Consider the following 12,652-nt stretch of genomic DNA (forward strand, 5'->3'; position numbering starts at 1 on the left):
ATATGGTTAAACAACGGTGGGAACTTCTCTTTTAAAATTCATCTGGGCTAAACCATGTAAAGCAGCAGTAGAAATATGCAAAATAGTTTTTTGCAACTTTAATAGAAAGTCATTTAAAAAATGTATAACAATTTTATTATAACAATTAATTTTATTTAATAAATAATTATTAGGAATATTTAATAAACAATTATTATTTATTAGAAGTGTTTAATTTTCTTTATTTAGCAAACTAATTTTAATAATGAAATTTTTATTTTATATTTTATATATTTTTGTATAATTTTTCTTATAAAAATATTGTGACCTGCAAACAAAAAATTAAAATAATAATTGTATTAAATTTTAATAAATAATTATGAATATTTAATTTTGTAAAAATTATTATAAATGTAGAGTAATTTTTTTTTTTTTTTGCAAACAACATTTTAATAAACTAATAAAAATATTTGAATAAAAATATTTTTTCCATATTTAATCATTATTTTTAAAAATAATATACATTTTAATATATATATATATATATATATATATATATAGATTTGTTTTGAGGAGTTTTATGGGAAATGCTGCCGTATACACAGTCGTCCCATAAACACCGGATGGTCCTGCACGTTTAAGTCAAGTGGGAACACATTTCTGACTGGTTCATCATGGAACATTTTCACGAGCAACCCAACTATCGTGTTACAGCTGAATGTATGTGGGGTTTCCGTTCGGAGAGCGCGTGACCCTTACGCCCGGGTCTCCAGTGGAGGAGCCACACAGCCGGAATGAAGCTCCTGAAATATCTAATTGTATTCATTCATTTTCTCTGCTCAGCATGGCACTGAGAAATAAAGAGAGTCACAGCTAAAGGGGAAGGAAGTCAGAGGGAAATCTGGCTAGTGCGGTTTCATGAGCATGGGAAACGGTACGCGTCCTCATTACGGCTGTTTAGTGTGCCAAAGGTGCAGCGAGTAATTAACCAATTAACAATTCATACTCAGAAAGGAGGTGTGGACAGCCAACAGACGGCCCGAGTCAATCTATCTGCCCTTCTGATATTCAGTCAGAGCTCATGAGATGAATACAAACAGAGCGGACGCACTACTAAAATTTCCAGATATAGACCGTTCATATCATGTTTTGTATACACGCACTTCTTTTCAGATCATTCTGATGCTGTACAAGTCAAACAAACAAGATTATTGCACATCAAAATGAGTTACTGGACACAAAACATGCTTTCTATGAGTCTATCTGCTTCCCTCCAGCAAAAACAAGACAATAAAAGACTTTGGAAACCACTGGATTCTTACAGGCCTTGACGTGAATCACTGCAAACCATCTGTGATTCTGGGAACTAGGGTTATTTCCCCAAAAACATGGAGGAGAAAAAATACAGGACTTCATATTGTGAAATATTTCTTTTTTTGTGCACAGCAACCGGCAATTAAACTTTTTTTTGTTAATTATGAAACAGAATGCTCATCTGGCTTGCAAACCGTGCGACCAAATGAAACCGTGGCTTTTCAGTGTCACATATCAAATGAAACCTGACTTTGCGATTTTCTGTTTAAACAAAGTGTCACATAAATAAACGGCGCTCTCGACGCAGGAGAGTAATTCTGACCGCAAAACTTCTAATCAGCAGAGATCTATTCACTCTGACGGCAGGTTTCAAAACTGTCTGCTGCTTTCAAACAAGTTTTAAATATGATATGCAACCTATTCTTTTCGCTGTACTGGAGATGCATTGAAAAAATAGACTTCAATGCTTTTATGAAAGGTGTAGATGTGTGAATATCCAATCACACTTACAGATTATAAATAACAAACAGGTTATGCAAAAAAAAAAAAAAAAAAAGTGACTGATATACAAATAAATAAATAAACTAAACATGAATGGTCATGTAGACTGGAGTTATATTCTGTAGCACATTTTAACTTGTTTTCTTAATTAGAAAAAGCACATTCATCTGCATTACTAAATGCATTATTGTTTGTTTGGTCTAGAAATATAAAAACTGTGCTCTCATGTAAATAATCTTTAAATGCATACACCACATCTTAACATGGTAAGATATTTTAACATGTATTTATTTATTTATTTTTGAACTGAGAATTGCACAGTCATTTACAGTTGTGTTCATTCCTGAGAAACAGATCCTTCCCTTCACCGTGCGGCCCTTGTAATATACCTGCTTTTTAATTAATGTATCAGTTCAAATAATTTCAGCATAATGAACAGCATTTATGGGTTAATTCATATATTACACACAGTTTTTATTTTAGAGTCTCGCTGTAAGTGAATCGACGCTTCAAAGCCACACGAATTCATTTACAGTGCAACCTTCGTCTCGTAAGAAGCGTTCGATTAATTATAGATTTTTGTGGATCGGTGATTTAAATATGTATCATACTGGAAAAATGCACCACGCCTTAAGAAACCACGAGACTGCCACTGAAACCACCTGAATGAGAATTAAATACAGTACGGAACCAAACACTAAAGTAAACTTTACAATATAAAGTCCGATCGGCACCCGTAGCGACGGAACGGGCCGAGACGCGTTCGCGACAAAACTGTGACGATTTGTCAATAAATGCGTGCCATCCAATATAATTCAAAAAAAGAAAATCCGCGGTTTTTTTTTTTTTTAACAGTGAGTGTTTCATCTCTTACTGACTTTTGTTTATGATACAACATGTGCATCCATAAGAATATAGCCTACGGAATTAGATATTATCCTACTGTTCTGATTAAAAAAAAAAAAAAACACGATTCATAATTTAACAAATCACGAATAATCGCAGAAACGCTTTAATGTAGCGACATCGATAAAGTGTCTACATTTAGACAAATAACGCCACATCTATCGTTGTGTTTATTTCATCTTAATAATTATATTTTTAATTATCTATTACCGCACTTTAAACCCGCATATACATGTTAATATCGCTCTATAAATGTAAATGCAAAGTGAAAGTGTCGCGTATACAAAGTTCGCGCAAAGCAGCGGCGAATATAAACACACCGATCCGCTCACCTGGGGTTGGTTCGGTTCCAGTAGACAGCGTATCGATCAGCCATCACCTTTGAGCTGGGCTCTTGACTAAATACACACATCCACAGAATCACACCCACGAATATGATCATTTCCACTTGCAGCATCACTACAGCACACTTGGACACGTATATTCCTCTTGCTTTAGTCGACTTTGATTCGCATCTGTGGCTCGGCTGATGGCAGACAGTGGAGCAAGTGTTGAGATGTCCGAGATCTTCTGTCAGTGGTGTGAATGTCCGCACTACGGTCAATAATTGTGGACTGCGCCGCCGGAGAGACAAAAATCACCCGCTCAGTGTTTAGAGTTCATTCTAACACGCGTCACTTTAGTTTTAGAAAACACGCGCATATCAATCAAAGACCGAGTCTGCAGAAGCGCTTCTCATCCGCACATGCGACTACGAAGCAGGAGCGCGGTGTTACTCCGAGAGAGAGATTTGAAGAAGTTGCCTGAGGAGACAGAAGCTCAGACTGATCTCAGCGCAGAAGTCCGTTCAGATAAACGCAGAGCTTGACAAACACATCCGCGTCACTCTCCGTCATTCTATTGCGGGAGAGATGGAGGAGCGCGGGGGTCATCTGTTAGTTCATGCGCTCGCTCTCGGTTCGGCGGGAGGTGTGATGATGTGAACCCAGCACCGCTCGCTGGGAATGACTGTGTGCTCGGTTACAGCGGGACGCAGGGGAAGCCCATTGGTCCGAACTCGGGTGGGCGGAGCGCTGACAACACAAACCCCGCCCCTCATCTAACCATTTACTTCACCCACTTCATCAATATAAACTATAGAGAGAGAACGATAGACAGAACGATAGATAGATAGATAGATAGATAGATAGATAGATAGATAGATAGATAGATAGATAGATAGATAGATAGATAGATAGATAGATAGATAGTATATTCAAACTAAATATTATGTTTTAAATTAAATATTATAAATAAATATAATAGATAGATAGATATATAGTAATTAAAATATAAAATAACTAATAATTAAATAACATCAGACTATACATTACAAAATAAGCAGTACTATCAATCTAAAAGATAAGTATAAATATAATAAAACTGTAACACAAAAATAATATGGAGAGACAGACAACAATCTATTTAAATGAACTATTCATCATCAAATTGTTGGTTAAAAAGAATAGTGTATTTTAAAACACTTTTTCAAAAGTATTTACTCGCGGTATTGAATAATGTATAACTGTGCTGAGCTGATGTCAGTGTGCACTTGTTGCAGTGTGTGTGTGTGTGTGTGTGTGTTTTTGTGACATATGATGACACAAATTTGTATAATGACATGGGTATGACAGGCATTACAAGGAGAAGGTGTTTTATGAGGACATTTCCCCATGTCCCCATATTTCACAAGGCTTGTAAATCATACAGAATGAGTTTTTTGAGAAAGTAAAAATGCAGAAAGTTTCCTATAAGGGGTAGGTTTAGGGCAATAGAAAATTTGTACAGTATAAAAACCATTACGCCTATGGAGAGTCCCCACAATTCACAAAAACAAAACATGTGTGTGTTTGTGTGTGTGTCGTCCTGCAGTCTAAGCGGAGCAAAGTATGGTACAAATGCACCTAATCTACGCCCAGAGGCACAAACACATGAGAAAATAGCTGCGAGCGACGCCGGAAAATACACAGCGGCTAAATATTTACTCAATTACAGGAATTATGTAAATGTCAACCGATCCTCGACCTCCGTGTCATCAGAACACTAAATATTAGATCCACTCTGAGACTTTGGGAAACATCGAGCCTCTCAACCTGTTGCTTTAAAGAATTCCGATGACCTTCAAAAACAGCCTGTTTGTGGAGCGAGTGCTTTCGGATGTACTCGGCCTTCAGACGCAGCGAAAGGGGCGCCGCTCCAAATTACACAGCTCCTCCGGCGGTGGAGGCCAGTTGTCCCCTATATTCTGGTCACATCGAGCAGCAGGAGGGTGGCTCGGGGGGATGAGGTCATCGCATCAGCAGCAGCGTTTCTGCAATCTCTCCTCGCCGAACAGCCGCGTTCTCCCGCTGAGCTGCGTACAGACCGCATGTTGCCTCCATCTGATTTCAAAGCGAAAGATGATATTCCTCACGCTCGCCTTTCACCCAGGTCTCGGCATCACAATAGGCATTTCGATTACTTGTTATGCCATATAATTTTCCATCGAAGGCAGAGCTGTCAAAGAAACAGACAACTTTGAACCTCATCCCAGAGACAAATTTATCGTGATTGATTGTTATTGTATATGGAGGTGCAGAAAGCGATTCTATCATGCCGGGAAAAAAATACTCTTGTGTGAGATGGAAAATCATCCTCCTCGCTGATAAAAAGTTCGCAGAGATATGAGTTTTCCAAGAGTAAGTGCCAATAAATAACTACACACAAATAATTAATGACCTTCGAGATAAATGATGTTCAGCATCTAATGGCCGTGAGACTGAAACCCAAGAAAAGCATCAGAGAACTGCTTACTGATGCTGATATATTGAACACAAGGCTGTCTGGATGAAGCACTTTACTGTTTTTAGACATGTGTACTTTGTGTTGATTCAGTGGATGTTTTAAAACGCCTACCTTTTTCAGTTAAAGGGATAGTTCACCCAAAAATGAAAACGTGCTGTTAATTTGCTCACCCTCAGGCCATCCAAGATGTAGGTCACTTTTTCTTCAGTAGAAGAGTAAAGAAGATTTTTAGCTGAAACTTTGGTCCTTGGTGATTCGTAAAATGCAAGTCAGCAGCTACCGGCACTTCAAGAGTCAAAATAGCATATCAAGGAACACAAAATTAATACCATTTTTTCCTGACGATATATTGAGGCCTTATGAAGCGAAAAGATCAGTCTGTGCAAGAAACTGATCATTATTCACAACATTATTACCTGTAATCCAGAACCTCAGGCAAACAGGGAAATACGATTCTTTTCCTCAAACTGATTATTTCGGACAGTTTGTTTCAATGAACTGGTTCAATTCACTAGTTCATTTACCTGAATGACTCATTCATCACAGGATCATATATGCCACTATTTTGGCTCATTTCGAGTCGGAGTGACTGTCAGGTGTATGAAAGTGAGTTTTGATTGAGTGGATTGAACTTGTAGATCTGTGCTGCTCGAGCCGCGAGCTGTTTCAGATGTTCAGTCCGATTTGATGAACTGCTTCAACTAGTTCACTCAAAAGAACCAGTTCAAAAGAATGATTCCTTCATGAACTGAACATCACTCTTGACCGTTTGCCTGAGGCTCTGCATTACAGTTACATAATGCTGTAAATAATGTTCAGTTTCTTGCACAGACCAATCATTCCTCTTCATAAGATCTCAATATAGCACCAGGAGCCACAGGAATTAATTTAGTGTTCATTGATACACTTTTTTATTCTGAAAAATGGGCAGTCACTGACTTGCATGATATGAGTCACAAAGGACCAGAATTTCAGCTAAAAATCTTCTATAGTGTTCTGCTCAATAAAAAAGTCACCTACATCTTGGATGGCCTGAGGGTGAGTAAATTAACAGCAATTTTTTTTTTTGGGGTGAAGTATTCCTTCAATCTTGGATGTAATGCTTTTTTTGCGTGCTTCTAATCTCAACACAGATGCATTAGTTATAATGTGCAACCATAAAGGACAATTGCACATAATCCCTGATGAGCCCACACTCTGTTTACCAAGTTGGAAAAGCAGAGAGTGTTGGATGCGGTTCAAATCGCTGTCTCGTTCAATCCCCACTGCGTCAGTCAGAGTTGAACGCTGTATGCCAACAGCGGAGCAGCACTTGCCATTCTGATGGCCGAAGTCAAATATGCTGGATCTCATTTGTATACAGATCACAGGCCGTGCTGTAATACTCCCGCGTTCATCCAGACAATGGAGCCATTGTGAATTAGGATCAGTTGCACATGTCGCGCTGCTATACGGACATGCAGCACGCGTGTACACCGCGTCATGGGCTGGATCACAACCCAACAATACTGCAAACAAACTGCTCTAGTGGACCTCAGTGTGGAAATGCATTCATGAGGATTAGAGTTGCTGTAATTGCAGATATCCGGGAACAGGCCAGATTGCATGCATTTAAAAAAGGCGATTTAGATTTGTCATGTAATGCTGTTGTCGCTATTGTGTCAGAAAGATCATCAGATTCCATCCCATAATTATTTGCAACGCTTACAGTGGTGCACATAATTATCTAAAAAAAATCAATATTGCTTGCTCTAGATATCTGCTAATCCAAAGCACTCGCAATCCAAATATCAGCAAACAATCATTTAGCTGCTAATTGCACAGCTAAACAAATAGGATCCCTGTAGCTCTGGGTTGTACAAGTGGTGTTCACAACAAGTTAAGCATTCACTAAGGAGAGGTGTGTTAGTTTAACAAGTGATCAGACTTATACTTTTTACCTGCTGGACGATAAAACTGATGAAAAAATATCATAGACACAGATTAAGGTATGAGGGTGGACTTTTCACAAAAGACAGTAATAAAAACACCCTAGCAACCACCCAAAACATCCTAGTAAGCAAAGACAACACCCTAGCAACCACCTAGAACACCCTAGAAATCCCCAAGAACACCATAGTAGCCACCCAGGATGCCATAGCAACCTCCCAGAATGACCTTGTAACTTCCTAGCAATGCTCTAGCAACCACCTAGAAAGCCCTAAGAACCACCTAGGATTCCACAGCAACCATCCGGAACACCTTAGTAACCACCCAGAATGCCCAAGTAACCACATAGAACACCCTAGAAACCACTCAGAAGACCCTTACAACCACCCAGAATGCCCTAGCAACCACCCACAACATCATAACAACAACCCAGAATGTCCTAGCAACCAGCCACAACACCTTAATGACAATCAAGAATGCCCTAGCAACCACCCAGAACACCCTAACAATGTCCTAGCAACCACCCAGAAGACCCTTACAACCACCCAGAATTGCCCTAGCAACCACCTGGAACACACTGGAAACAACCCAGAGCACTCTACTGTAGCAACAGCCCATAACACTAAGGCAACCACACAAGACATGCCAGTAACCACCCAGAATACCCTAGCAACCACCCACATTCTTACATCAATCAAAAACACTTTAGCAACCACAAAGCGACATATTAAAAAGCACCCGTTGTCTGCCACATGTAATGTTCCTAACTGAGCTCGTCCAGTTCATTGTTTACCTTCACTTATTGTCATTTCATTCATCACGTATCGGCTTTGAGATTTTACCGTCGGGCTAAATGTACTTCAATCCGTCGCTAATCAAATCAGCCTGTTGTGTTCCGCTACAGGAAAGATGGCCTGACTCGAGCATGTTGCAAACACAGGCAGAGATCGATCGGAGTGATCTAATTGGATATATTTCCTCTGACGCTTCCCTCGGCTGAATGCTGATGATGGAGAGTCTCACAGGCAGGCTGGGAGCAGAAGACCTCGCCTGGCCAATAAGATGTGTTAAGGAGTTTTTCCAAAGCCTTGCCAGCAAAGAAGTGCACGTCAATTTATCTTCCAGCCCTTTTTAAAAGTCTTGTCTGAGTTAAAGGGATAGTTCACCCAGAAATGAAAATGTACTCACCCTCAGGCCATCCAAGATGTAGGTGATTTTTTCTTCAGCAGAACAGTAAAGAAGATTTTTAGCTGCAACTGTGGTCCTCTGTGATTCATAAGATGCAAGTCAATGGCTCCCGTTACTTTGAAAGTCAAAAAAAGTATATCAAGGTGTGTAAAACTAATATCCATGGCTCCTGATGATATATTGAGGTCTCATGAAGTTAAACGATCAGTCTGTGCAAGAAACTGAACATTATTTACAACATTATTACCTGTAATCCAGAGCCTCAGGGAAATGGTCTGCAGTGATGTCCAGTTTGCGAATGAATCATTCTTTTGAACTGGTTCTTTGTGGCGAATCAGTTCAACCAAATCAGACGGAACGTCTGAAACAGTTCATGGTTCGAGCAGCACAGATCTACAAGTTACTCAATCATCCGCGTTTCACATCATTAGTCAAAGTCAAAGTCAGCTTTGTTGTCAATTCTGCCACATGTCCAGCACACATGGAGAATTGAAATTGCATTACTCTCAGACCCTTGGTGCATACAGATAACACTAAAAATACAAATAAATACTGATTAAAATATAATATAATATACAACTATACAAATAAGGACATGCCAAAAAAAGGATAGATAAAGTAGCACAAAGCACATAGCAGATAGAGTGCAAAACCAGTGAAATAAACAAACAGATATAATGGCAGTATAGTGCAGAAAGAGCTTATCAGACTGTTTAAAGTCACAGAGCATTCTTTTATGTCTTATTTTTTTATATAGTTTAATAGTTTAGTTGTGTTCAGTTTATTAGTGAACTGAACCAGTTAATTTAAACAAACTGTCCGAAAGAACCAGTTCACGGAAAATAATCAGGCTTCCTTGTTGCCTGAGGCTCTGGATTACAGGTAATAAAGCAGTAAATAATGTTCAGTTTCTTGCACAGACCGATCGTTGCGCTTCATAAGACCTCAATATATCGTCAGGAGCCACAGGTATTCATTTTATATACCTTGATATGCTATTTTGACTCTCAAAGTAAATTTTTATTGCATTTTCTGAATCACCAAGCACTACAGTTTCAGCTAAAAATCGTCTTTACTGTTCTACTAGCCTAAAGAAAAAGAGTCATCTACATCTCAGATGGCCTGAGGGTGAGTAAATTATCAGCAAATTTTCTTTTTCGGGTGAACTATCCCTTTAAGGAGTTTTCCAAAACCTTTGCCAGCAATGAAGCGCATGTCAATTTATCTTCCGGTCAATTTTTAAAAGTCTTGTCTGAGTTGAGGCCCACAAACACAATATCTCAGCATTAATCTTCCTGCAAGAATATTTCCTTCACTTCACTACAACAAACCTACTCTTTTCCACATGGCCATTTGAGGGTTTATGAACTTGTTTATGTGTCTGCTAATTCAGTTTACATAACACATATTACGTTAGCATTAGTGAGCATTACCGGCAGGCTAAGAGTATTACATGTTACTGTATCCTTATTTCCTCAATCCGCTTTCACAAATTACTCAACATTCAGGGGCGTCATGCACCGATTTTTTCTCCCGGCTCACTTGGTACGAGATGACAGAGAACTAAAGCAGAAGAAAACTGTAGCAACTATGTGTAAGACGGTCTGGTGGCAGTGTTTTGAATTTGAATGTATGCTTTTTTAAAAACCAGGCTTGTGTGCTATTCAGATTTGAATGGAGAATGAATTTAAATTCCCAAATTCCTTTGTGAATTTAAGTTGAATTTGAATTGAGACAGCAAAATTTAAAAGTAAGAAAAAAATAATAATAATTTCCCAGAATGCATCACCATCACAATTTTCAATCTGCAATTCAGCTAATTCCTCTTCCTGTTGTGGCCGATTCCGTTCATATTAACTGGACAGAGCTCTGGTTAACATTTACCTTATGACTTTACTCAGGCACAGCTCGCTGCATGCAGCACATCCACAAACACACTGAGGCCGGAGCATTTGTGTCTCTGTTAGGCGCTAAATGAAAATGAATTCATTTCCTGGATCTCCAGCTGCTCTGTATCACTGACACTCTATATCTCAGCAGAACAGATAACGCTTACGCTATTTAATACATCTTCACTAATGCTTTTCCCAAACACATCCCGCATGCACCCACAATCAGGTCCCTCTGCAATCACACTATTTATTTGGTCTGAAATAAAGCGTTTGTTTCTTTATGTCGGCGTGTGATGCATTGAGAAGAATGATCAGTGAACATAGCAATGATGCTGAGAAACACCAGCTGCTGAAGCTCTGAGAACAGCTGGAAATCAAAGCTGTGCTTCTCAACCCCAAAATGACACAAAAAATAAAATGCAACTGGTGTATTATTAGGATTGCAAAATAAAATAAATAGACGTATCAACTTTTACATGAAGAAAACATCTCACATGTGAAGAACTTATTTTAACAGTAAAGATAAAAAATAATAATCCTCATTAGAGGATTGCTATGGAAGCCTGTTTCTGCCACAGAATTTGTTTTGAATTGCGAGTTTATATCTCACAATTCTGAGTTTATATCTCGCAATTCTGAGTTTATATCTCGCAATTCTGAGTTTATATCGTGTAATTCTGAGTTTGTTTCACAATTATGAGTTTATATCTCGCAATTCTTAGTTTATGTGTCGCAATTCAGGATTTATGTCTCACAATTCGAAGTTTATGTCTCATAATTCAAATTTTATAGCTCACAATTCAGAGTTTGTCTCGCAATTCGGCTTTATGTCTCGCAATTCAGAGTTTGTATCGAATTTTGAAGTTTATATCTTGCAATTCTGAGTTTATATCTCGCAATTCTGAGTTTATATCTTGCAATTCTGAGTTTTATATCTCACAATTCTGAGTTTATATCTCAATTCTAAGTTTATATCTTGTAATTATAAGTTTATATCTCAATTCTGAGTTTATATCTCAATTCTGAGTTTATATCTCAATTCTGAGTTGATATCTTGTAATTCTAAGTTGATATCTCGCAATTCTGAGTTTATATCTTGTAATTCTGTTCATATCTCACAATTCTGAGTTTATATCTCAATTCTGAGTTTATATCTCAATTCTGAGTTTATATCTTGTAATTCTAAGTTTATATCTCGCAATTTGGAGTTTATATCTCAATTCTGAGTTTATATCTTGTAATTCTGTTTATATCTCACAATTCTGAGTTATCTCAATTCTGAGTTTATATCTCAATTCTGAGTTGATATCTTGTAATTCTAAGTTTATACCTCACAATTCTGAGTTTATATCGTGTAATTCTGAGTTTGTTTCACAATTATGAGTTTATATCTCGCAATTCTTAGTTTATGTGTCGCAATTCAGGATTTATGTCTCACAATTCTGAGTTTATGTCTCATAATTCAAAGTTTATAGCTCACAATTCTAAGTTTATGTTTGTAATTCTGAGTTTAAATCTCACAATTCAGAGTTTGTCTCATAATTCAGAGTTTGTATCAATTTTGAAGTTTATATCTTGCAATTCTGAGTTTATATCTCGCAATTCTGAGTTTATATCTTGCAATTCTGAGTTTTATATCTCACAATTCTGAGTTTATATCTCAATTCTAAGTTTATATCTTGTAATTATAAGTTTATATCTCAATTCTGAGTTTATATCTCAATTCTGAGTTTATATCTCAATTCTGAGTTGATATCTTGTAATTCTAAGTTGATATCTCGCAATTCTGAGTTTATATCTTGTAATTCTGTTCATATCTCACAATTCTGAGTTTATATCTCAATTCTGAGTTTATATCTCAATTCTGAGTTTATATCTTGTAATTCTAAGTTTATATCTCGCAATTTGGAGTTTATATCTCAATTCTGAGTTTATATCTTGTAATTCTGTTTATATCTCACAATTCTGAGTTATCTCAATTCTGAGTTTATATCTCAATTCTGAGTTGATATCTTGTAATTCTAAGTTTATACCTCACAATTCTGAGTTTATATCGTGTAATTCTGAGTTTGTTTCACAATTATGAGTTTATATCTCGCAATTCTTAGTTTATGTGTCGC

At 37.5% G+C, this 12,652-nt stretch overlaps 1 protein-coding gene across 2 annotated transcripts in view; it reads right to left on the reverse strand.

Moving 5' to 3' along the window:
• Positions 1-3,695, reverse strand: part of efna5b (ephrin-A5b) — a 122,683-nt gene extending 118,988 nt beyond the window's left edge. For both annotated transcript variants that reach the window (XM_058784607.1, XM_058784605.1), the window contains exon 1: positions 3,033-3,695. In XM_058784607.1, the coding sequence (XP_058640590.1) occupies positions 3,033-3,157 (125 nt within the window). In that variant the 5' untranslated portion in view covers positions 3,158-3,695. The remainder of the gene's footprint in view (positions 1-3,032) is intronic.
• Positions 3,696-12,652: the final 8,957 nt, after the last annotated feature.

This window comes from Onychostoma macrolepis, chromosome 08 (assembly GCF_012432095.1).
Source record: "Onychostoma macrolepis isolate SWU-2019 chromosome 08, ASM1243209v1, whole genome shotgun sequence".
Taxonomy (NCBI): domain Eukaryota; kingdom Metazoa; phylum Chordata; class Actinopteri; order Cypriniformes; family Cyprinidae; genus Onychostoma; species Onychostoma macrolepis.